This window comes from Hemitrygon akajei, chromosome 3, assembly GCF_048418815.1.
Source record: "Hemitrygon akajei chromosome 3, sHemAka1.3, whole genome shotgun sequence".
Classification (NCBI taxonomy): domain Eukaryota; kingdom Metazoa; phylum Chordata; class Chondrichthyes; order Myliobatiformes; family Dasyatidae; genus Hemitrygon; species Hemitrygon akajei.
Genome location: NC_133126.1, coordinates 73,052,808 through 73,080,049, shown reverse-complemented (window position 1 = coordinate 73,080,049; position 27,242 = coordinate 73,052,808). Strand labels below are relative to the sequence as shown.

Genomic DNA, 27,242 nt, shown 5'->3' with positions numbered 1-27,242 from the left:
TCCCTTCCCAAATGCTAAATAATTCCAGCAATTTTTGTTTAATTCCAGGTTTTCAGCATTTACAATATTTTGAATTTGGCCTTAAGCAAGGCTCACTTTCACACCAAATAATAGTTTACTAGTAGGAATACAGCAAGTAATTTTTAATGAAAATAAAGGGAACTGAGGTAGAACAAAGGAATAAATTAAATCATAAATACAGAACTTGGAATGAAAAGGGTAGGAATGATTAAAATAGCATATAGTTATACATTGCTACTGAAGTGAAATTGCTTTAAATTTGATCATTTGAAAAAGTATTTCAAAATACATTAAGAAATAAAATGCAATATTTGCAGAACAAGATACGAGACTGGACTGGAAAGCTCACACACAGCCATTCATAAAGGGATACACATTTAAGTTCCATGAGTTCACATAAAAGCTAGGAATCTAATATATCTGGAATTAAATGACAATTAGTCTTACTAATAGTAACCAAGAAACTATTGAAGCTAAAATCATCTGTCCCTCTACTATTCTTTAGGGAAGTAAACCTTTCATAATTCAAGTCTAGCCTGCGTCTCCAAATCCACATCAAGGTGATCAATATCTAACTGCTCTCAAAAAAGTTCCACTTAGATAAAGCAAAATAACTGGGGACTGGACAGATTGTTGACAATGACCCAGGCAATCTACCTTATTGTAGCTAGGCAGAAATAAAGGAACTGTTGAAGTAGCGACACAAGTACCCAAACTAAAAATATGAGATAAGGAAGAGAAAATGAACTGAACCTCAAAATATAAGAAAATGAATAAACAAAATCATTGATTTGATTTGACAAATGCCCTGCTTTTATGCTGCAAGGTTCTAGAATTCCAGACAACATTTTCAAGGTAGTCAGTGCAAGTGGAAATAATATAAACCTCCTCACCATTGGATTGGAATGTGTGGTTCTGAGTTACATACTTCTGAACATAGCATTATCTTACAAAATGCTCATACACAAGTTAGTAAACCTGTAATTTTCATCTTGCACACATTCTTGAAAATTATCTAATTATTTACCTCAATAGAAAAGTTAAATAAAAATGCAGAAACTATTTTAGGATAAGGTACCTTTTAAAAAAAAACATGATAAAGTCAAGACAAATTAGACACAAATAAGCAACAAAAGGAGCAAAAGACACTTCCTTTTTTGTGAACAAATATATACCACATATTCCCTAAAATCCATATAATGAAGATTTAAAAAACTGCAGGCACTGGAAATCTGAAACAATGACAGGAAATGCTGAAAATAACTCAATGGGTCAAGAAACATCTGTGGAAAGAGAAACAGTGAATGCTTCAGGTCTGCAACCCTTGTTCAGGATTAAATTACATATTTCTGATGTATTGAAAATGATTTAGATACAAATATAAATTAATCTATTTATCAGTAATTTACCACACAAACCTGAGGGACACGTTATTAAGGAACTTCAGGAAATAGTGCAATGTATCGATAGTTTTCTCAGGGAGCAAACAGGAAAGAAGAATTGTGGCAGAAATCTTCTCATCATTTTGCAGATGTTGTGCTCTGAAGAAAGCTTCATGCAATTCCAGTGGAAGTACAGGCTCAGGCAGCTCCCGAAAAAATTGTTTAACCAAACCTGCCACATCACAAGGTGGCGACAGAGTAAGCCATTTTTCACCCTGATCCACTTTGGCCTAGAGAAACAAACGTATTGCATTCACATTAGTAGTGTGCACTCCAGAGAGAGATGTCAATAGATATAAATGCAGAACAACCCTCATGACACCCTACTAAAATCATAGAGCAAATCCCCTCAGATTGGAGCAAACTTCTTAAACATGCGAAAAAAATTTAACAGGCCATGTTTGAAAATATTATATCCAGTAAAACTAAATGCAAGCTTTAATTTCATCAGTTCATTACTTCTTTTGACAGCAAGACTAATCAGTATATGATATGAAAAATGTGAAAAAGTTACAATGTGCTTAATACCTTATCAAAATTAATCTATCCATTTTAAATATTGTCTACCAAAATAAGTGCACATGACATTCGATTAGTAGACTACATTTTTACCACAAAAAGCTTGATGAGTTTAACAAAGAAAAATTCATTACTCAGATGTTTGGATGGGCCAAGGACATAGGGTAACAGACGAAATGAAACAGATTGACATTAGGAAGGAAACGGTGATGAGAAGACTGATGAGACTGAAGGCTGACAAATCCCCAGGTCCAGATGGTCTGCATCCTAGAGTACTAAAGGAGGTGGCTCTGGAAATTGCGGATGCATTGGTAATCATTTTCCAATGTTCCTTAGATTCAGGATCAGTTCCTGAGGATTGGAGAATGGCTAATGTTATCCCACTTTTTAAGAAAGGAGGGAGGGAGAAAACAAAGAACTATCGACCTGTCAGCCTGACATCGGCGGTGGGGAAGATGCTGGAGTCCATTATTAAGGATGAAATAGTGGCATATCTAGATAGCAGTGATAGGATTGGGCTGAGCCAGCATGGATTTACCAAGGGTAAATCATGCTTGACTAATCTGTTGGAGTTTTTCGAGGATGTAACCAGGAAGTTAGACGGGGGAGATCCAGCAGATGTAGTGTACCTCGATTTTCAGAAGGCATTTGATAAGGTCCCACATAGGAGATTGGTGGGTAAAATCAAAGCTCAGGGCATCGGGGGGAAGACATTGACATGGATAGAAAACTGGTCGGCAGATAGAAAACAAAGGGTAGCAGTGAATGGGTGTTTCTCTGAATGGCAGGTGGTGACTAGTGGGGTGCCACAGGGCTCGGTATTGGGACCACAGCTGTTTACAATTTACGTCAACGATTTGGATGAAGGCATTGAAAATAACATCAGCAAATTTGCTGATGATACTAAGCTGGGTGGCAGGGTGACATGTGATGAGGATGTTAGGAGAATTCAGGGTGACTTGGATAGGCTGGGTGAGTGGGCAGATACTTGGCAGACGGCGTTTAATGTGAATAAGTGTGAGGTTATCCACTTTGGGAGTAAGAACAGGAAGGCAGATTATTATCTGAACAGTGTAGAGTTAGGTAAGGGAGAAATACAAAGAGATCTAGGAGTCCTTGTTCATCAGTCACTGAAGGTGAATGAGCAAGTGCAGCAGGCAGTGAAGAAGGCTAATGGAATGTTGGCCTTTATTGCAAAGGGAATTGAGTACAAGAGCAAGGAAATCCTCTTGCATTTGTACAGAGCCCTGGTGAGACCACACCTGGAGTATTGTGTACAGTTTTGGTCTCCAGGGTTAAGGAAGGACATCCTGGCTGTAGAGGAAGTGCAGCGTAGATTCACAAGGTTAATTCCTGGGATGTCTGGACTGTCTTACGCAGAGAGATTAGAGAGACTGGGCTTGTATACGCTGGAATTAAGGAGATTGAGAGGGGATCTGATTGAAACATATAAGATTATTAAGGGATTGGACAAGATAGAGGCAGGAAATATGTTCCAGATGCTGGGAGAGTCCAGTACCAGAGGGCATGGTTTGAGAATAAGGGGTAGGTCATTTAGGACAGAGTTAAGGAAAAACTTCTTCTCCCAGAGAGTTGTGGGGGTCTGGAATGCACTGCCTTGGAAGGTAGTGGAGGCCAATTCTCTGGATGCTTTCAAGAAGGAGCTAGATAGGTACCTTATGGATAGGGGAATCAAGGGATATGGGGACAAGGCAGGAACCGGGTATTGATAGTAGTTGATCAGCCATGATCTCAAAATGGTGGGCTCGAAGGGCTGAATGGTCTACTTCTGCACCTATTGTCTATTGTCTTTAAAAAGCAACAAGTAAAAATAAACACAAGGAAATCTGCAGATGCTGGAAATTCAAACAGCACACATAAAATGCTGGTGGAACGCAGCAGGCCAGGCAGCATCTATAAGGAGGAGCACTGTCAACGTTTTGGGCTGAGACCCTTCGTCAGGACTAACTGAAAGGAAAGATAGTAAGAGATTTGAAAGTAGTGGGGGAGGGGGAAATGCAAAATGATAGGAGAAGACCGGAGGGGGTGGGGTGAAGCTGAGAGCCAGAAAGGTGATTGGCAAAAGGGATACAGAGCTAGAGAAGGGAAAGGATCATGGGGCAGGAGGCCTCGGGAGAAAGAAAGGGGGAGGTCTTCAACCCTCCTCCTCGTCATGGACACCCTGCTCTGGTCTTCTGCCTGTTCTGGATCTCTTTATTGCTAATTGCCGATGGGATATCAACCATCTCAACTTCACCACACCCTGTTCCAATTCCAACCTCACTCCATCCGAAGGCTCTGCTCTCCGCTCCCTCCGCGTCAATCCCAACCTCACTATAAAACCCGCTGATAAGGAGGGAGCTGTTGTTGTCTGGCGTACTGACCTCTACCTGGCCGAGGCACAGCGCCAACTCTCTGATACCTCCTCTTATTTACCCCTTGATCGTGACCCCACTAAGCAAGAAAAAAAGGAGGAAACATAAAAATCAGTGTAAAAACAACAGTCTCCTCCTCAGATGCAACCTGATGGGGGAAGAGAGGTATACAAAGATTGGGCATCCAAAGTGAAGGTGAGGCAGATGGGACAGCAAATTAGATGTTGACAAAATGATGGATTGCATGCATGGTGTCCAGGATGTAGGTGGGAAGGAACCAGCCAAACAGGATCGGTCCAGTGAGCTACAGCAGGCAGAAATAATGGACATACCAGGACAGTCCAGTTCATAGATCTTGGGTAGGAAATAAAAGTGGGAAGTGTGGGTTTGAGGCAGTATTAAGTGCGAGGCTCAGGAGAGGTCCATGAGGGCATGTGAGAAAGTGGCCTGGTGTACATTGGTGGGGTCATAGCCCAGGGGAACGAGGTGGTGTCCAAGTGCTGCCACCTGGCCTCTGCAAGTAGAAATCAGTCCACCAGACTACAACAGCCTCACCCTTGTCTGCAGGTTTGTTGACTAGATTGTGATTGATCCAAAACAAGTAGTGTTGAACATTCAGACAGGATGTGGCAGAAGTGGGTGAGGGGAGTGGAGAATGTGAAACAATTGATGTTGTGACAGCAAGATGCCTTTTACATAACAACTAAGTAAATATCCCAATGTGCTTGATAGTTGCCTTAAATTTGACTCTGGGTTGTATAAGGAGATATTAGAATTTTAACTCTAAACAGGCAGGTTAAAAGGAGGGAGGGAATGGATTAATTCAAAGGCCTGAAATCCAAAGTACAGCAAACAATGGAGCAAAGTTGCCTTGCGAAGCCAACTTCATATTCAAGAGGTCATAATTATTAGAAAGTAGGAATCTCAAGGGTAAAGGGCATGTAGAATTTTATGTAGTGTGTCGCGTGGCCAAGTGGTTAAGGCGTTGGACTGGCGATCTGAAGGTCGTGAATTTGAGCCCCAGCTGAGGCAGCGCTTTGTGTCTTTGAGCATGGCACTTAACCACACATTGCTCCAGTCCACCCAGCTGAAAATGGGTACCAGCAAAATATGGGGGGTTAGCCTCGCGATAGACTGGCGTCCTATCTGGGGGGGGGGGGGGAGGGAGAGAGAGTGTCTTCTTGTACTCTCAGTCGCTTCACAGCATGGAAACCGGCATAAAAACCGGCCTGATGAGCCTATAAGGCTCAGGACAGACTTTAACTTTTTAGAATTTTATGTGGCAGGGATCAGTCGGTTGGTGGCGCAATGACATCAGCACCGGACTCCGGAACGGAGGTTCCCGGGTTCAAATCCAATCGGGCTGTTCCCAGCTACTCTTTCTATCCGTGCCGGGTTGAGTGTTGAGCTCACAACTCGACCTCGTAAAATAAAGAAAAATACTGCAAAATGTCTGTGAGAGGAATGGCGCACCACACAGTCTTTCGTTCCGCACCTTGCAAGGCATGAAAATGCCCGACGCTGGCCTCTCAGGCCTGAGTCGACGTCATCATTGATCAGTGGAGGTGGAAGAACATTAAAATGATGATGTTAAAAACTGAAGTTCTCCGTAACAAACCAGTACCAGATGAAGTATTAATTTACATGATAACCAATCAAATTATATTCAGAATCAACAAATGAGTGGAATGAGTTCGCTCTACAACACTACAACTAGTGTGACATCTGGATTCTTTGGATATTACATTAAGAATAATAGAAAAATGAGCCATGAAGGTAGCAGTTCCATTTCTATGAAGCAATGACAAAAGTGAAACTATCCTCATCTCAAAGTAATAGAGATCTGGGGTTAGCAATAGAAATTAAATATTGCTCAGTACCTTTAAAATTTTAAGACGAGTCACAGATCCTGATTTTCTGAACAGTCCTTCTGTGTGAATGTGCTTTTCTAAGTAGCTGCAGGCATCAACGAGAAACCTAAAAGTACAGATCATGAACAAAATGTCAGTTAGATTGCTGATTACCGTAGATTCCGGATTTTAAGCCGCTACTTTTTCCCACATTTTGAACAGCTTTGAACTTTGCGGCCTTTAAAACGGAGCGGCTAATACATGATTTTTTTTCATGCCGCCTCGTAAACATTTTGCCTCGTAACAGTAGACCAATAAAATTGATGAGTAGTTCACAGAGGTCCAATGAAATTGTACGATAAATCAAGCGCACTTTCACAATTAAATTATTGTAAATCAGTCATTTGTACTCACCCTCATCAACATGGAAAACACTCGAAGAAAAGCATTGTGCTGCCTTTATGGCAGTTATTTAGTTTATAATATTTTTGCTTAGTAATTCATTTTCTAGTTAAAGTTAGAAGAGTTTTAACTATATTTGTTTTCTGTACTACATCGCGGGATGCTATGACGTCACACCCGGTTTCGCCGCGTCTTGTGGGAAAAATGCCAGTTTGCGATAAACGGAAAGGAGGGGGTCGAGCGGCGGAGCGGCTTTGGATCTGAGCGAACGCTGCTTTTAAATGCCGTCTGCGATAAAACGGGACGGCGGGGGCGAGCGGCGGAGCGAAACGCTGCTTTTAAGTTAAAGGCGATCAATAACTTTTCCTGGTAGGCTGCAGTATATATATTTTTTACCAGTCGTTAGGAGATATTGGAATGTTGTTCAGTAAAGAAGTATACGCAACGTATATTTAAAAGTAGCCGCGTTACGGGCACGGTTCGAAAAAAAGCATTTGCAATATGTATTTGTTTTTGTTACCATATGGATTTAATTAAAAGTTAAAAAATCCTCACGTGTAATATCTTTCTGTGTAAATATCTCATATTACAACGTGGGACACCTGCGGCCGAAAATCCGGTGCGGCCTTTACAAGTAAAAAATTGATTTTATTTCTAAAATTAGAGCCAGCGGCTTTTAATCAGGTGCGCTCTGTAGTCCGGAATCTACGGTAATAATTTAATTATTTCTAATCTATTAAAATAATGTACAATTAGCTCTGACTTAACATTTAAGCGAGTTACAACCAGTGTGAAAGTGGAGTAACAGAACAATTTTCACTGAAAGGCTACCATTAGGAGACTATGATTAAAATATTATATATTTTGCAATATTTATTTCAAAAATATTCAACCGTACCAATTAGCTGTTTGTGTTAATACTAACAACTTGGATGAAAGTGTAGGAGGGATGAATAGCAAGTTTGCAAGCAAAACGAAAATCAGGGATGCCATAAATAGTGAAGAAGATTGTTTAAGGCTACAACTGGGAAGTTGAACAGAGCAAGTAGATTTAATCCTGACAAATGCAAGGTGCATTTGGGAAAAGTCCAATAGGGGTAGGACATGCACAGTAAATAAATAGGCATTAAGGAATGCTGATAAACAAAGAGACTGAGGGGTCCAAGTGCACTGTTCCTTGAAAATAGCAATACAAGTCAAAAGGCCAGTGAAGGCATATGATACATTTACCTTCATTAGCTGGGTATAAAATACAAGATAGGGTATCATGTGGGAGATCAGGGAAACTCCTAGCAAGTGGGAAGTGTGCCTAGCTACATCTCTTGACTGGCTGCATTAAGGAACTAGAGTTAGACGTACTTGGGACCATCCAGGACGTTGAGATAAACATGATTGGGGCATTTCACTGAAGTGGTCACATCTAAGATGCAGGCAGTAGGTTGTTAGGTGACCTCCAAGAAAGGTAAAAGGAATAACCAGACAACATAGGGTTCCCCTGAGTCATTCCCGTTAGTTAAGAGGTATATTCTCTTGGATACTGGTGGAGGGGGGAGTGAGGAGGAGGGGGTGGAATTGACATTCTTGGGCATAGCAACAGCAGGCAAGCCAGCAGTGTGGCTTGCTCTGAGGCTCAGCAGGGAAGGGTATGTTGGCAGTGAGGGGGGAGACAGCAGATTTAGATGGTGTGTTGCTTTCCATGTGCTAGGATCAAGAACATCTTGGAAGTCATGGTGCACGTTAGAAAGAAGGATGTCCTGTGCATTGAATATAGGGAATTAGGCTGAAAAGCAGAGCCACAAGGGTAATAATCTCTAGATTACTCCCAGTATTATATGTGAATGAGGACAGGAAAGAAAGATAAAACAAAGAATGAGTGGCTGAGGAGCTGGTGCAGAATGCAGGGTTTAAATGTGTTTATTTTCACGTAAGAAGTATTAAGGGTAAGGGAGGTGAACTTACAGCATGAATCAATATATGGAACTGTGATACTGTGGACATTACAGAGATGCTTTAGTAGATAGAAAGGGAGATAAAAGAGGGTGACGACTCGTACTGCTAATCAGTGATACTATCACGGCTGTCTTAGAAGGGACATAGTAGAGGGCTCATTAATTGAGTCTGTATGGCTAGAACTCAACAAAAGGTACAACCACATATGGAATTATCAGCTAGATATGAAAAATTTAACGGATAGATTGTTAGTTTGCAGATGACACAAAGATTAGTGGCATTGAGGATAGTACTGAAAATTACCAAAGAATCAGCAGGATATAGATCAGCTTCAAATATGGGCAGAAAGATGGCAGATGAAGTTTTTTCTGGGCACATTTGAGGTGATGCACTTTAGGAGATCTAATGTAAATGGACTTGGGGTCCAAGTTCATAGCTCTCTATAAATGGCCACACAGTTGATAGGATGGTAAAGAAAACATTTGGTATGCTTGTTTTTATTAGTACAGGCACTGAGTTCAAGAGTTAGGAAATAATGCAACAGTTTTATAAAACCGTGAGGCCTCATCCGGAATATTCCATGGAAATCTCATCACCCCAGTACAGGAAGGATGTGGAGGTTTTGGAGAGTGTGTAGGTCTACTAGGTTGCTACCTGGATTACAGCGTTTGTGCTACAAGGAGAGGTTGGATAAACCAGAGTCGTTTTCCTTGGGAGTGATGGAGGCCTGACTGAAGTTTATAAAATTATGAACGGCAAAGACAGAATAGACAGCTGGTATTTTTGTCCCAGGTCAATTGGTCCAACACTAGGGAGCATATATTTAAAGCAAAAAGGGAAAATTCAAAATAGAATTGTGGGGCGAACTTTTTTTGAAAAAGAAGCAGTGTGTGGTGGGTGCTTGGAAGTGCTGTCGGGGTGGTAGTGGAGGCAGATGTGATAAAAGCACTTAAGAGGCTCTTGGGTGCATGAATGTGTAGGCAGAAGTAATTAGTTTAATTAGGCATCATTAACTTAATTAGTTCAACACAACATCATGGGCTTGTTCCTGTGCTCTGCCTTTCTATGTTCAATGCAGCAGCCTTATAAAGTACTGGTCACTATAGTAAAGGAATTTGTCACACGTACATTGAAACATATAGTGAAACTTGTGGTTTTGCGTCAATGACTTACACTGTCTGAAGATTATGTCGGGGCTGCCCGCAAGTGTCACCATGTTTCCAGTGCAAACACAGCATACCCAAAACTTAATAACCTTAACTTACCACCCCACCAGCCTCCGGATCCAACGTATAATTCTCCGTAACTTCCACCACCTCCAACGGGATCCCACTACCAAACACATCTTTCCTTACCCCCCTTTTCTGCTTTCCGCAGGGATCGTTCCCTACGCGACTCCCTTGTCCATTCATCCCCCCCATCCCTTCCCCCCGATCTCCTTCCCGGCACTTATCCTTGCAAGTGTAACAAGTGCTACACTTGCCCTTACACTTCCTCCCTCACCACCATTCAGGGCCCCAGACAGTCCTTCCAGGTGAGGCAACACTTCACCTGTGAGTTGGCTGGTGTGGTATACTGCGTCCGGTGCTCCCGGTGTGGCCTTTTATATATTGGTGAGACCCGATGCAGACTAGGAGACCGTTTCACTGAACACCTACGCTCTGCCCACCAGAGAAAGCAGGATCTCCCAGTAGCCACACATTTTAATTCCACATCCCATTCTGATATGTCTATCCATGGCCTCTTCTACTGTCAAGATGAAGCCACACTCAGGTTGGAGGAACAACATCTTATATACCGGCTAGGTAGCCTCCAACCTGATGGCATGAACATTGACTTCTCTAACTTCCGTTAATGTCCCTCCTCCCCTTCTTACCCCATCCCTGATATATTTAGATTTTTTTTGCTTTTATTCCCCCTCTCCCCTTTTTTTCTTTCTCTCTCTGCCCATCACTCTGCCTGTTCTCCATCTCCCTCTGGTGCTCCCCTCCCCCTTTCTTTCTCTTTAGGCCTCCCATCCCATGATCCTTTCCCTTCTCTAGCTCTGTGTCTCTTTTGCCAATCACCTGTCTGACTCTCAGCTTCACCCCACCCCCTCTGGCCTTCTCCTATCATTTCGCATATTCCCCTCCCCCCCACTTTCAAATCTCTTACTGTAGCGGTGTGCTACGCGCAGCGCTGAAATTACGACACGGAGTCGGTAAACTGCAACCACGGAATAAGTTTATTTCACAAACACAGTCTTGCTTAAAAGCCTGTCTCCCCCCACTCGAAACTTGGAGAGGCACGTAACTGAAACTCCCTGAGGCTATGTATCTTTGTCTCTGGCTCTGGCTAATTGTCAGCCGGTTCGAGTGTGCTAGTAATTGGGTCGCCACATAACCCCCCCCCCCCAGAACCGGCGGTACACCCCCCAATGTCCACAGTCTGGGCCGGGCCCTGTTTGGGAGGTCGGCCTCTGCGCCGCGGTGCCGGAAACTCGACCGGTTGCGCCAAGTCCACGTGGGCCGGTTTGAGTCGGTCCACCGTGAAAACCTCCTCTCTCCCCCCAACGTCCAGCACGAACGTGGACCCGTCGTTTCTGATCACCGTAAACGGCCCCTCGTAGGGCCGTTGCAGCGGTGGCCGATGCCCGCCCCGGCGTACAAACACAAACTTACAGTTCTGCAGATCTTTGGGTACGCAGGTCGGGTGCTGCCCATGCTGCGAAGTGGGCATGGGGGCCAGGGCACCGAGTCTCTCGCGTAGTCTGCCCAGGACCGCTGCGGGTTCTTCCTCTCGCCCCCTTGGGGCTGGTATGAACTCCCCAGGAACGACCAGGGGCGCGCCGTACACCAACTCGGCCGACGAAGCGTGCAGATCGTCTTTGGGCGCCGTGCGGACGCCGAGCAGGACCCAGGGAAGCTCGTCCGCCCAGTTAGCTCCTCGCAGGCGGGCCATGAGAGCCGACTTCAGGTGGCGGTGGAAACGCTCCACCAGTCCGTTCGACTGTGGGTGGTAGGCAGTGGTGTGGTGCAGCTGAGTCCCCAACAGGTTGGCCATCGCTGACCAGAGGCTGGAGGTGAACTGGGCGCCTCTGTCGGAGGTAATGTGGGCCGGGACACCAAAGCGGGACACCCAGGTGGCGATCAGCGCCCGGGCGCAAGATTCGGAGGTGGTGTCGGTGAGCGGGACCGCCTCTGGCCATCTTGTGAACCTGTCCACGATAGTCAGGAGGTGCCGCGCCCCGCGTGACACAGGCAGGGGGCCCACGATATCCACATGAATGTGGTCGAAACGCCGGTGGGTGGGGTGGAACTGCTGCGGCGGGGCCTTGGTGTGTCGCTGCACCTTGGCCGTCTGGCAGTGCAGGCACGTTCTGGCCCAGTCACGGACCTGCTTGCGGAGTCCGTGCCAAACGAACCTGCTGGAGACCATCCGGACGGTAGTACGGATGGAGGGGTGGGCCAAGTTATGAATGGAGTCGAACACGCGTCGTCGCCAAGGTGCCGGGACGACGGGACAGGGCTGGCCGGTGGCGACGTCACAGAGTAGGGTCCTCTCACCTGGGCCTACGGGGAGGTCCTGGAGCTGCAAACCGGAGACTGCGGTCCGGTAACTCGGGATCTCCTCATCTGCCAGCTGTGCATCTGCCAGCGCCTCAAAGTCTACCCCTTGGGAAAGGGCGTGAATGTTAGGACGAGAGAGCGCATCCGCCACGACATTGTCCTTACCCGAGACGTGCCTGACGTCCGTCGTGTATTCAGAGATGTAGGACAGATGGCGCTGTTGGCGGGACGACCAGGGATCGGACACCTTTGTGAATGTAAAGGTAAGCGGTTTGTGGTCCGTGAACGCGGTGAAGGGCCTACCTTCTAAGAAGTACCTGAAATGCCGGATTGCCAGGTATAGCGCCAACAGCTCCCGGTCGAAAGCACTGTACTTGAGCTCGGGTGGCCGCAGGTGTTTGCTGAAAAACGCCAGGGGTTGCCAGCGGCCCGCGATGAGCTGCTCCAGTACCCCACCGACTGCCGTGTTAGAGGCGTCCACCGTGAGGGCGGTAGGGACGTCCATTCTGGGGTGCACTAGCATCGTGGCATTCGCCAAGGCATCCTTCGTTTGAATGAAAGCGGCGGCGGACACCTCGTCCCAAGTAATGTCCTTGCCCGGACCGGACAGCAAGGCAAACAGGGGGCGCATGATCCGGGCAGCTGAAGGGAGGAAGCGGTGGTAGAAATTGACCATACCTACGAATTCCTGCAGGCCTTTGACCGTGGTGGGTCGGGGGAAATGACGGACCGCATCCACCTTAGCGGGCAGAGGGGTTGCCCCGTCTTTAGTAATCCTGTGGCCCAGGAAGTCAATGGTGTCGAGCCCGAACTGGCATTTGGCCAGGTTGATCGTTAGACCGTAGTCACTCAGCCGGGCAAAGAGCTGTCGGAGGTGGGACAGATGCTCCTGACGACTGCTGCTGGCTATGAGGATGCCGTCCAAATAGATGAATGCGAAGTCCAGGTCGCATCCCACCGCGTCCATCAACCGCTGGAACGTCTGTGCGGCATTCTTCAGGCCGAACGGCATGCGGAGGAACTCGAAAAGGCCGAACGGGGTGATGAGAGCCGTTTTGGGGATGTCGTCTGGATGCATCGGGATTTGATGGTATCCGCGGATTAGGTCTACCTTGGAGAAGATCTGCGCGCCGTGCAGGTTGGCTGCAAAGTCCTGAATGTGCGGCACAGGGTAGCGGTCCGGTGTTGTAGCCTCGTTCAGCCTGCGGTAGTCGCCGCACGGTCTCCAGCCCCCTGTCGCCTTGGGCACCATGTGCAGGGGAGAGGCCCATGGGCTGTCAGACCGCCGTATGATCCCCAATTCCTCCATCCGTGTAAACTCCTCCTTCGCCAGTCGGAGCTTGTCCGGGGGAAGCCGCCGAGCGCGGGCATGGAAGGGTGGTCCCTGGGTCAGGATGTGGTGCTGTACACCGTGTCGGGGCATGGCTGCCGTGAACTGTGGTGCCAGAACCGATGGGAAATCCGCCAGGACCCTGGTGAAGTTGTTGTCGGACAGCGTGATGGAGCCGAGGTGAGGGGCTGGCAACTGGGCTGCACCCAGGCGGAATGTCTGAAAGGTCTCGGCGTGAACCAGTCTCTTCCTGGGCAGGTCGACCAGTAGGCTGTGAGCCCGCAAGAAATCCGCACCCAGAAGCGGTTGGGCTACGGCGGCCAGTGTGAAGTCCCACGTAAACTTGCTGGAGTCGAGCCGTAGCTGCACCGGACGGGTGCCATAAGTCCTTATGGTGCTGCCGTTCGCGGCCCGTAGGGGGGGACCCGGCGCCCTGCTGCGGGTGTCGTAACTCGTCGGAGGTAAGACGCTGATCTCGGCACCGGTGTCGACCAAAAACCGGCGTCCCGACTGTTTGTCCCAGACATACAGGAGGCTATCCCGAAGGCCAGCCGTCGTAGCCATCAGCGACGGCTGGCCCTGGCGTTTCCCGTGGAATTGGCAGGGCGGGCGACAGCGGCGGGCATCTGCGCCCCACCGCTGGTGGTAGAAACACCAGTGTTCGTTGGGCCCCACAACCCGGCCTCTGGGTTTAGCGGGCTCTGCGGCCGGGCCTGGACTGGTTTGCTGCTGGGATGGCCTGGTGATCTGTGCGATGGACATCCCACTCAACTTCTTGGCGTTCCACAGCGCGTCCGCCCGGGCTGCCACCTTCCGGGGGTCGCTGAAATCCGCGTCAGACAGCAGCAGGCGTATGTCCTCGGGCAGCTGCTCCAGGAATGCCTGCTCAAACATGAGGCAGGGCGTGTGTCCGTCGGCCAGAGACAACATCTCATTCATCAAAGCCGATGGAGGCCTGTCTCCCAAGCCATCCAGGTGCAGTAAGCGGGCAGCTCGCTCGCGGCGGGAGAGCCCGAAAGTCCTTATGAGCAGGGCTTTGAATTCCGTGTACTTGCCGTCTGCCGGGGGAGACTGTACGAACTCTGCGACCTGGGCCGCTGTGTCCTGGTCGAGGGAGCTCACCACGTAGTAGTAACGGGTGTCCTCTGAGGTTATTTGCCGAACATGGAATTGGGCTTCTGCTTGCTGAAACCATAGGTGAGGTTGTAGCGTCCAGAAGCTTGGCAGCTTCAAGGAAACCGCGTTAACAAACGCAGCGTCTGCCATCTCCGGTCCAAAAAAAAACGGTTGGACCGTCGGGGTCACCAATGTAGCGGTGTGCTACGCGCAGCGCTGAAATTACGACACGGAGTCGGTAAACTGCAACCACGGAATAAGTTTATTTCACAAACACAGTCTTGCTTAAAAGCCTGTCTCCCCCCACTCGAAACTTGGAGAGGCACGTAACTGAAACTCCCTGAGGCTATGTATCTTTGTCTCTGGCTCTGGCTAATTGTCAGCCGGTTCGAGTGTGCTAGTAATTGGGTCGCCACATTACTATCTTTCCTTTCAGTTAGTCCTGACGAAGGGTCTCAGCCCGAAACGTCGACAGTGCTTCTCCCTATAGATGATGCCTGGCCTGCTGCGTTCCACTAATATTTTGTGTGTGTTGCTTGAATTTCCAGCATCTGCAGATTTCCTCGTGTTAACCTTAACTACATGTCTTTAGAATGCGACAGGAAACCAGAGCACTCAGAAAAAGCCCATGCGGCCATGGGGAGAACGCATGAATGCCTTACAGACAGCAGTGGGAATCTAACACCAACTGGTGATCGCAAGCACTAAAAAGTAACTGCTAAGCAGCCATGTCACTCCAAGGAAGGATGTGATTTTGCTGCAGAGATTGCAGAGAGCTTCACTAGGATGTTGGAGGACTTTAGATTTACTGAGACTAGATGTTTTTTTATTCATGGAAGGAAGTAAGTTCAGGGGTGACTTGATAAAACTATATGAAATTATAAGAATCATAAATAGGATCAGAATCTTTTCTATGGTAGGAGTGTTAAAAATAAGCAAGCATAGGAGGTTTAAAATGTAATAGAAGAGATCAGCATGGAATTAGTGGAAGGGCCCATTTCTCTGCTGTACATCTTCATAATTCCCTATGACTCTACTGCACTTCGTATTGAACAAACTATTAAATCCTTTGGAATAAAAGTGACTTACTAAATCCATCCATGTATTTTACCTTTACAACCAAAGAAAATACTGTATAGCCAGTTAAACATCTCTATCATACCACATTCAATTGAAAACTCATATGCTCTAGCAATTTATCACAGAAGTTATAAGCTACTTATATTAACAATGTTCATCAATCAACTGCTTCAATTCTTATACTCCAAGCAGGCCAATAGCTTGTGCCTTGCACTAAAAGTACTAGATCAACTCTCATTTGACCATTAAAGTTCCTCCAAGATGAACAGATCCTTCAAACAAATGTGGGCTACCCTCAGCCACCAGCACACCCCCTAGGCTGCATTGTTTGTTAAAGCAAATGACACATTTCACTATGTTTCAATGTACATGTGATAAATCAATGAATCTGAAATAACTATGTTTTACCCACTCATATTTCAGTCATTGTTGCTCAATACACTGAATTATCCAAGTGAATAATGGGAAGCTAGGCTAAAATACCTTAAATACCCAGTAATTTAAATTAAAATTGATTTTTAAAGGAGTAATCCAAAGCATAAAAGGTTTGATCCAAAATATTCTAGTTTACTGCTCTTTCAGTTTCAAATATCAAACAAAAATCAAAAAATTAATATTCTAAACCTTTCAACAATGTGAAGAATCATTTAGACCTGACTACTTACTGAGGAATGCTGGCATGTTCAAGGAGAGTGCATCGTGGAAGAGCATGCAGAGGGGTACCAAACACTCCACTGTACGTTATTTTCTTGTCCTAAGTCCAAAACAAAAATAAACTGATTCCACAATTTGCTTCAAATTAAATATTACTGAATACCAAAATAACCCAAGATAGTACATGTAATAAAAAAAGAGACATAACATATAAAATTATAACTCTGGTTAAATTCCAGGTGTGTTCCTTTACACACTTAATGCATTTGATTTGCAAACTCCTAAGGTTTCTAGGAAAATCTGTGGAAAAAATTATGCGCTAGCCCATAGGACTTTGTTTAAGTTGCTTTACTTGATAGTAACAGTAAACAGTGAAGGGAGTTCCATTTGTGGTAAGTTGCGCAAAATGGGTAGATCAACAAAAAGTTGCAATTAAGTATTTGTAACTGAAGATTTTGAAGACTGATTTATAAATTTATAAAGCCCAAACTCTTATCAATTTGATCCAACTGCACTGTGGTAATGGAAGTGATACACTTCAAGTCAAGTTATGATAAATGAAAAATACAGTTTACCGAACACCAAAAAAAACACAAACTGCACAGAATAAAGCAAACCTGAGAAATTCAAGCCAAAATGATGTATGGTGCCACCTTCTTAAATAATCTGTATGCCAGGAGCTCCTAATAAAGCCACAGCACACAATGAACACTGACTAACTGAGATTCTAAGATAAACCTACATCATATTCAAGTCATTACAAATAAAGCCATCACTTAGCCCCTAATTTAGACATAATACTTGATTTGTGTTAGTAGCATCTTTTGAAGGACAACAACAAAAAAACTACAATAAATTGCCACAAAATAACCATTGGGCTAAGATTATTCTAGCCATAATTATATATTTTTTTGTTTTATTTAGTGTAGATGCCATCTTGACTGGAAGTTCATGAATAATCCATATAAAAATATTTTTCTACCAAATGGCCATAACAGCCATGATGAGTTGTTAATATGAATCTTATGCCTGCTCAAATTGTCTGTGGGAACTTGCAAAGCAATGTATTGGCATCAGATCTATCACCAGTTCCATTTACAATGATGGTTCTTGCTTCATACCGAAGAACAGACCATCTCTAACATAAAAAAACAGAAAACACTGGAAACACTTAGCAGGTTGGTTAGCATTTGAGGGAAGAAAAACTTTTGGACTGGTGGGGGGAGATGGCGAAGTAGGCTGCTGGAAGAACTCAGTAGATCAGGCATCAATCATGGAGAAAAAGAAACAATTATCCCACCTGGCACTTATCCCTGCAAAGGTAAATGCTACACCTGTCCCTACACCTCCTCCCTTACCATCATTCAAGGCCCCAAACAGTCCTTCCAGGTGAGGCAACACTTCACTTGAGTCTGCTGGAGTCGTCTATTGCATTCGGTGCTCCCGGTACGGCCTCCCCTACATCAACCAGACCCGATGCAGACTGGGGGACCGCTTCATCAAGCACCTCCTCTCCATCCGCCACAGCAGACAGGATCTCCCGGTTGCCACCCACTTCAACTCTGCTTCACATTCCCATATGTCCATACATGGCCTCCTCTACTGCCATGATGAAGCCAAACTCAAGTTGGAGGAGCAACACCTCATATACCATCTGGGTAGTCTCCAGCCCCTTGGCATGAACACTGAATTCTACAACTTCTGATAATTCCCTCCCCTTCCCTTCCCCCATCCCACTTTCACTCTGCCTCCTCCTATCACCTCCCTCATGGTTCTGCCTCCTTCTACTACCCACAGAGCTTTCCCCTTACATTACTTCTTCACCTTTCCTGCCTATCCCCTTCCTTGATCTTTCCTCTTACTGGTTTTTCACCTGGCACCTACCTCCCTTCTCCTTCCCACCCTCCCCCCACCTTCTTTATAGGGCCCCTGCCCCCTCTCTTTTTAGTCCTGATGAAGGGTCTCAGCCCAAAACCTTGCCTGTTCGTTTTCACAGATCCTGCCCGACCTGCTGAGTTCCTCCAGCGGGTTGTAGTCAATTATCCCTATGCCTCTATAAATGTGGAGTTACTCCAGCAGTTTAGTTCTTTCATGAACATTATTGTTTTAGATCCAGCATCTGTTGTTACTTGTCTTTCATGTTTTAAATTGAAGGCCCTGTTTCAGAAATGGACTAGAGGGGGGTAAAAAATGTGAATTGTGCCCTGCCTAAAATACTTCCGTATTCATATCACAAGTAGCCAAGTTTTATTTTCAACTTGCACACATGTATCTGGTTTTTTATATTCTGTACACTGCTAAGAAATCCCGCTCATTGTATTAGTTTCTTTGGTAACTCCCTTGGAGACGTGTCTATCAGTAAGGGTCCATGGCATTAAAAAAGTTGAAAATTCCTGCCTTAGAGGATAGGAGCCTAATACATCATTAGTAACAATTTAGTAAATGCCAGTACGATATTTCAAGAAGGGCAATAGAAACAAACCCACTATAAACTGGTGACCCTTACATCAGTCGTAAGGAAATTATTGATAAAGGTTCTTAAAATAGGGGTTATTTGAGTCTGAGAAAAGCAGAAATGTATTAGGGATAGTCAGCATGTGGTGAAAATCACATCTTACAAATTTGAATGAGTGCTTTTGAAGTGGCATTCTGGGTAGTACAGTGGATGATATCAGCATGGAATTTAGTAAAGCATTACACAAAGGACCCTCGTGGTGTACCGTTCCAGAGAATTAAAGCACAAGACCCATAGAAATTTGGTAGTTTTGGATTTGAATCAGTTTTGGTATAATGGTAGCAGTAAGGGGTGTTGACTGGAGGTCTATGACTAGTGGTTTTCTGCAAGGGTCAATGCTGGGATCTTTGGTTGGAGAGGGTGCAGAAGAGGTACCTTCAATACCCATCAATAAGCTTCAAAACTTGGGCCTCTGTACCTCCTTCAATATAGTACATTACTTTTAAAGAAATTATGTACACATTCAGCCTGTGACTAAGTGTGGGCTACTGACAGTTCCAATTTGAAATTAAATTTGAAGCCTATTTCTAAACAAATCACAAAATCAAATTAAAGAAAATAAGCTGTAGAAGCTATAAATTTGAAATAAAACAAAACGCTAGAAACACCAAGTAGTTGAGCATACATCTGTGGGAAGAAACATAGAAAATCTACAGCACAATACAGGCCCTTCGGCCCACAAAGTTGTGTCGAACATGTCCCTACCTTAGAAATTACTAGACTTACCTATAGTCCTCTATTTTACTAAGCTCCATGTACCTATCTAAAAGCCTCTTAAAAGATCCTATCATATCCATCTCCACCACTGTTGCAGGTAGCCCATTCCACGCACTCATCACCCTCTTAAAAACTTGCACCTGACCTACTGTACCTACTCCCCAGCACCTTAAACCTGTGTCCTTTTTTGGCAACCATTTCAGCCCCGGAAAAATGCCCCTCACTATCTACACGATCAATGCCTCTCATCATCTTGTACACCTCTATCAGGTCATCTCTCATCCTCCATCGCTCCAAGGAGAAAAGGCCGAGTTCACTCAACCTATTCTCATAAGGCATACTCCCCAATCCAGTCAACATACTTGTAAATCTCCTCTGCACCCTTTCTATGGCTTCCACATTCTTCCTGTAGTGAGGTGACCAGAACTGAGCACAGTACTCCAAGTGGGGTCTGATCAGGCTCCTATATAGCTGCAACATTACCTCTTGGCTCCTAAATTCAGTTCCACAATTGATGAAGGCCAATACACCATACACCTTAACCACCTACGCATTTGCTTTGAGCATCCTATGGACTCAGACTCCAAGATCCCTCTGATCCTCCACACTGCCAAGAGTCTTACTATTAATACTATATTCTGCCATCATATTTCACCTACCAGAATGAACCACTTCACACTTATCTGGGTTGAACTCCATCTGCCACTTCTCAGCCCAGTTTTGCATCCTATCAATGTCCCACTGTAATCTCTGACAGCCCTCCACACTATCCACAACACTTCCAACCTTTGTGTCATCAGCAAACTTACTAACCCATCCCTCCACTTCCTCATCCAGGTCATTTATAACAATCACAAAGAATAAGGGTCCCAGTACAGATCCTTGAGGCACACCACTGGTCACCGACCTCCATGCAGAATATGACCCATCTACAACCACTCTCTGCCTTCTGTGGGCAAGACAGTTCTGGATCCACAAAGCAATGTCCTCTTGGATCCCATGCCTCCTTACTTTTTCAATAAGCCTTGCATGGGGTACCTTATCAAATGCCTTGCTGAAATCCATATACACTACATCCACTGCTCTTCTTTCATCAACATGTTTAGTCACATTCTCAAAAAATTCAATCAGACTCGTAAGGCACGACCTGCCCTTGACAAAGCCATGCTGACTATTCCTAATTATATTATACCTCTCCAAATGTTCATAAATCCTGCCTCTCAGGATCTTCTCCATCAACTTACCAACCACTGAGGTAAGACTCACTGGTCTATCTCGACACCTTTCTTGAATAAAGGAACAACATCCGCAACGTTCCAATCCTCCAGAACCTCACCCGTTCCTATTGATGATGCAAAGATCATCGCCAGAGGCTCTGCAATCTCTTCCCTCACCTCCAACATTAGCCTGGGGTACATCTCATCTGGTCCCGGCGACTTATCCAACTTGATGCTTTCCAAAAGCTCCAGCACAGCCTCTTTCTTAATATCTACATGCCCAAGCTTTTCAATCTGCTGCAAGTCATCACTACAATCACCAAGATCCTTTTCCATAGTGAATACTGAAGTATTCATTAAGTACCTCTGCTATTTCCTCCGATTCCATACATACTTTCCCACTGTCACACTTGATAGGTCCTATTCTTTCATGTCTTATCCTCTTGCTCTTCACATACTTGTAGAATGCCTTGGGGTTTTCCTTAATCCTGCCTGCCATGGACCGCTCTGGCTCTCCTACTTTCCTTAAGATCCTTCCTATTAGCTTTATAATCTTCTAGATCTCTAACATTAGCTAGCTCTCTGAACCTTTTCTAAGCTTTTCTTTTCTTCTTGACTAGATTTATTACAGCCTTTGTACACCACGGTTCCTATACCCTACCATAACTTCCCTGTCTCATTGGAACATACCTATGCAAAACTCCACACAAATATCCCCCGAACATTTGCCACATTTCTTCTGTACTTTTTCCTGAGAACAAATTTCCAATTTTCTGCCTGACAGCCTCATAATTTCCCTTACTCCAACTAAACACTTTTCTAACTTGTCTATTCTTATCTCTCTCCAATGCTATTGTAAAGGAGATAGAATTTTGATCACTATCTCCAAAATGCTCTCCCACTGAGAGATCTGACAACTGACCAGGTTCATTTCCCAATACCATATCAGGTACAGCCTCTCCTTTTGTAGGCTTACTCATTGACCAGATAACATTGATTACAGCTCATCCCCCATGGTCATCCTGGTTTTATCCTGTCTGCAATATCACCCTCCCCCACTCTCCTTGTAGTTTATTGTGTCATGAAATCTTACTGAACACACCTAATAAACTCCACCCCATGTAAATCCCTTGCTCTAGGGAGATGCCAATTGATATTTGGGAAATTAAAATCTCCCATCACGACAACTCTTATTACTATACCTTTCCAGGATCCGTTTCCCTATCTGCTCCTCGATATCCCTGTTATTATTGGGCAGCCCATAAAAAACACCCAGTAAAGTTATTGACCCCTTCCTGTTCCTAACCTCCATCCACAGAGACTCCGTAGACAATCCCTCCATGATGTCCACCTTTTCTGCAACCGTGACATTATCTCTGATCAACAGTGCCACGCCCCCACCTCTTTCGCCTCCCTCCCTGTCCTTTCTGAAACATCTGAAACTAAAAAAAAGAGAAATAGAGCTTGTATGTCAGGTGAAAGAGCCTTCTTAATGGAACTGGGAATGGGGCTAAATAAACTTGTTAAACTACAAGGAGAGTGGGGGAGGGTGATATTGCAGACAGGATAAAACCAGGATAACCATGGGGGATGAGCTGTAATCAATGCTATCTGGTCAATGAGTAAATAGTAGTAGTTAGAGAGCGAGAATATAGACAAAAGACCATACGAGTTCTGAAATGCAGAGTATAAAAAACACCAAACAGGTAAATTTGTGCATGTCCTCTGCTCCCAGAGGAAAGAGAAACAAACAAGCTAAGTCAATATCACAGATTGACAACAGATAGACAGAAATTAAGTTAACTGAAATTGAAGAATCCAGTCTTAAGTTTAGAAGACTGCAATGTGTCCAGATGGAAGACTAGATGCTGCTCCTTCAGCTGGATCATGTTGCACCCTCTAAGTGTAACATTGTAACTGCCTTCTAAACATAGTGTCTGTACTATCAGAAAGGACAAGGACAGCAGATGTAGAGGAATACGGAATGTATTTTGCAGAATACCAGGCTGAACAGGAAGCCCTTGAAACAGGATGAGGTCTGTTGACATTTCAAAAAGCAGGCAATCCAAACTCAGGAAGATACAAGTACATTGAAAATTTATGAAGGTCATAACCAAGTTACATGGAAGAACTATAAAATTAAAATCGCAGATAGTCACACAGCCTTTAATTCCTCTTTGTATTATATTGCCTGGGTATAAGTAGTAAATTTGAGCATTTCAATGAGAACCTGAATAATGACATTTTTCCATTACTTCACTTCAAAAAGTATTTATGCTTCCTGACAAGAAGAGAAACGTCATTTACTCCATTAAGTCTATCCTGGTTCTCAGAGCATTTCCATTTTCAACTTATAACTGATTCTCTCCCACAAGGACGCAAATTCCACCCCGATTCTCTTTAACACCCTCGACACAATTCTTACACAGACAATCACTTCAACTACCTGCACAACCTGGGATGTAGGAAGAAACCAAGGCATCAAGGAAAAGTCAAGAGCACATTTAAAGTCAGTACTGTTCTGAACGCAGAGGCCGGAAATGTTTAGGAGCAGCACTAACTGTTACACTACTGGACCGCTACAAGACCGTCTTTTAAAGGGTCTTCCCACCGGATGCGTAGATTCCCCCTCCCAAATATACGCTTGTATGGATATGCTCTAACAAATAAATGTAGCAGTGCTGAACGCTCCGATCCCGAAAATGAATGCTTAAAATAACTCGTTTTGAATCCCAATACAATTTTGTGCATTTTAATACCCACCTGTAAACTATCATTCCACATATCTAACGGCGACATATACCTCCCCAACCCACACCTTTCATAATGTAAATAACATCATACTATGTAATTGTAATGTTTTGGTAATCTCTTACCCGGCCTTGTGGCCGACTGTTAGAGCGAATCCTGTTCCAGTGTTTCACTTTTATCCCGTAGTCTCGGAGGTGCTGCACCACGGCGAGCCTCACCATGTTTCTTTCAGCCTTCATTCTGGCTCCACTCCTGTCCTCAGGGCACCCGCTGCCCCTTCACCCACCACTCTATCTCCCACCTTCTCTCCCTCTGCCCCTTCACCCACTGTTCTCTGTCTCCCACTCCCTCTGCCCCTTCACCCACCCTCTCTCCCTCTGCCCCTTCACTCTCCCTCTGCCCCTTCACCCACCGCCTCAGTTTCTCGACCCCTGCCCCTTTACCCACCGCTCCGGACACATTCGCTCTCTCCCACTACCCCTCCCTGTTCTTCCCCTGCCACTCCCCGTCCCACCAACAGCACAATAATCTCCCCCTCCCCCACTGGCGTCCCTCACCCCCACCCGTTTGCCTCTTGCGCGTTTTTCACTCGAACGGTGGCGCTCTCCAAATACGCTTCTTATTGGTTGAAGCTATTTCAAATGTGGGGTCTTGCCACGTACGGGTGTCTTCGATGCTGCCTGAGGCGTGGTGCGCCTGCGCAGTTATCAACACTCCAACGGCCGCCGGGTGACTGAATATGAGGCTGGAAGCAGGGGGAAGCCTGTTCATGTTTTTAAAAGGCGGGCAATCTAAACTCAAAGAGGTATGAGTGCATTAAACATAGAGGAAGGTCGTGCCCAAGTTCCATAAAAGAATCGGAGGCAATAAAACACAGCCACAATCCTTTAATCCTCTTTACATTATTTGCATGTTTATCAGAATTAGATCACAATATTTTAAATGAGTTAACTGTTCCCTTTTGTCACTAAATCGTTCTTTGGGTTTAAGGAAAACATACTTCTCGACCACTTCTGCAGTGGCAAAATTAGTATCCTGCAACTCGGCTTTAATTGGGACAGGCGGTGCTCCATGAAACTGAAATTGTCGAGTAGTCATGTGCCCTTTTCTCACTTGCCTCTGTTGATGAAGAGAGCTTCCGTTTTAATTACCATAGTGGATTTTTCCTCTGTTTTAAGTGGTCATGGAGTGGGGAGTCTCCCTAGTAAATAAAGTATGACGTTTATTCAAAGGAAATTTGAGAATGTCCTTGAATCAATTCACTTGAATCAAGTGAATGAGTTTGGAATAGTGTAACTGATTTGGAAATTTGATGTTGAGGATGTAAATAATGTGACCCTGCTAATTAGGGCAAATTGAAAACCATTGCGGTCTCAATATTAGGGATGTTTACCTAGGAGAGGATTTAGAAGATTTTGTAGAGATGACTTTGATGGAATCTTTCTGGTGCTTTGTGGTGTTTGCTGGTAGGTGGACCAACACAGGAGCATGGGATCTGTGCTGTCTAATAAACCTAGTAGTATTATGCTTGATTTGAGTTCTTGATCTTCAAATACAACTTAAGGTAACTAAGATGTCATTCAGCTGGAAAGAGTACAAAGAAGATTTACAAGAATGTTCTCAGGATTTGAGGACCTGAGTTTTTGGGAAAGGTTGGGCAAGCTCGGACTGTAATCCCTGGAGTGTCTGAGACTGAGTGTCAGAGACTGAGCTTTTATAGAGGTCAATAAAGTTATGAAGGACTGAAAAAGGGTGAATGCACATGGTCTTTTTCCCAGGAACCAGAATCAAAAACAAGGCAGCATAGATTTAATGTGAGAAGGGAACTGAGGCAACTTCTTCATGTAGAAAGTGGTATATTTATAGATCAAACTGCCAGAAAATTATAGAACAGTAACTATTTAAAAAACTAGACAGGTACATGGACAGGAAAGGTTTAGAAGAATGTGGGCAAAGGAACTGGCATTGATGGGCACCTTGGCTGGCATGTAAAAGATTCAGATTCATTTGTTTATCACATGTAAATTGAAATATACAGTGAAAAATGCCATTTGTGTTGACAACCAACACATCCACAGATGCTGGTGCCGGAATATGTATGCTCCCAGGAAGTACATAGTATGTCTACAATGCTCAGCAGAACAATATGGAACACAAACACAACAGAACAGAACAAGCCTTTCCATCCACATAAACAGTCCTCCAATCCTGGACCTCCATGCTTTGGTCTTCGGGCTTCCACCACCTCACTTCCTATTGACCTATCGGAACAGGAAGGTGAAGTACAAATAACCCATTTTAATTCTGCTTCCCATTCCCATTCTGACATGTCAATCTATGGCCTCTTTCGCTGCCGCAATGAGGCCACACTCAGGTTGGAGGAGCAATACCTTGTATTTCATCTGGGTAGCGTCCAACCTGATGGTATGAACATCAATTTCTCAAACTTCCGGTAATGGACCCCACCCCTCCTTCACCATTCCCCATACCCTCTCTCTTACCTTATCTCCTTACCTGCCCATCACCTCCCTCTGGTGCTCCTGCCCCTTCCCTCTCTTCCACGGCCTTCTGTCCTCTCCTATCAGATTCCCCCTTCTCCAGTCCTTTATCTCTTTCACCAATCAACTTCCCAGCTCGTTTCTTCACTCCCCCTCCCTTCCGGTTTCTACTACCTTGTATTTCTTATTCCCCTCCCCCCACCTTCTTACTCTGACTTTTCATCTTTTTTTCTCCAGTCCGAATGAAGGGTCTCGACCCAAAAAATTGACTGTTTACTCTTTTCCGTAGATGTTGCCTGCCTTGCTGAGTTCCTCCAGCATTTTGAAGGTGATCAATCCTTTCTTTTTTTCCTCAGTTCCACCCATAAAGCCCCACTGAATGATGTCTCAGTAATTTAATCTACTATATGTATTTCTGTGATAGTAACTTTTTTTCTCTTTGCAGTATCACTGCCTGATCTGTTGAAAATTTTCTAAACTTTGATTGTTGTCCTGTTGTTTATTTTCTCTCAAAATACCCTCACCATTTTATGAAACAGGCTTAATCAACAGCCTATTCTCCTGTATTCTATTGGTTTATTTTTTTCCTCCCATCTTTGCATTTAAAATTTACTTATCTTTCTTTCTGATCAGCTAAGTATTTTCAAACTTTTTGTTTATTTTGCAGTTTTCCAGTATTTTGCATTTCAGCAGTCAGGTTGGTGATGGCCAATGTCCAGTTTACATAGTCATACAGCACAAACAGCTACTTCAGTCCAACTCGGTCCATGCCAGGCACACAGCATCATAGAACAGTACATCACACTATATGACCTTCAGTTCATGATGTTATGCCAACCCTTTAATCTACTCCGCAATCAGTCTAGCCTTTCCCTCCCACCTAGCCTTTCATTTTTCTGTCTTCCAGTTGCCTATCTAAGAGTCTCTCAAATCCATCTCTGCAGTGCATTCCATGCACTTACCACTCTCTGTATTAAAAAAATACTACCTCTGACATTTCCCCTACACTTTCCTCCAAAAACCTTAATAGTATGTCCTTTTGTATTAGCTATTATCGGAAAATGGTGCTGACTGTCCACTCTATGTTTGTCTCATGGAGTCGCCTCTCATCCACCTTCACTCCAAAGAGAAAAGTCTGAGCTCATTCAACCTTTCCTAATAAGGCAAAAAGTATGCTCTCGAATCCAGGCAGCATCCTGCTGAATCTCCTCTGTACAGTCTCTAAAGCTTCCATATCCTTACTATAATGAAGAGACC

General features: G+C 44.7%; 2 protein-coding genes across 6 annotated transcripts in view; one reads left to right on the top strand and one right to left on the bottom strand.

Moving 5' to 3' along the window:
• Nucleotides 1-23,847, bottom strand: part of LOC140725103 (rho GTPase-activating protein 11A-like) — a 78,140-nt gene extending 54,293 nt beyond the window's left edge. The window contains exons 1-4 of the mRNA XM_073040116.1: nucleotides 23,613-23,847; nucleotides 16,299-16,387; nucleotides 6,238-6,334; nucleotides 1,440-1,693 (exon numbers count right to left, since the gene is read on the bottom strand). Coding sequence (XP_072896217.1) covers nucleotides 1,440-1,693; nucleotides 6,238-6,334; nucleotides 16,299-16,387; nucleotides 23,613-23,726 — 554 coding nt within the window. The 5' untranslated portion in view covers nucleotides 23,727-23,847. The remainder of the gene's footprint in view (nucleotides 1-1,439; nucleotides 1,694-6,237; nucleotides 6,335-16,298; nucleotides 16,388-23,612) is intronic.
• The window catches only part of LOC140725105 (RAS guanyl-releasing protein 1-like), a 301,300-nt gene that overhangs the window by 84,266 nt on the left and 189,792 nt on the right, over nucleotides 1-27,242 (top strand). The gene's annotated exons all lie outside the window — the stretch shown is intronic.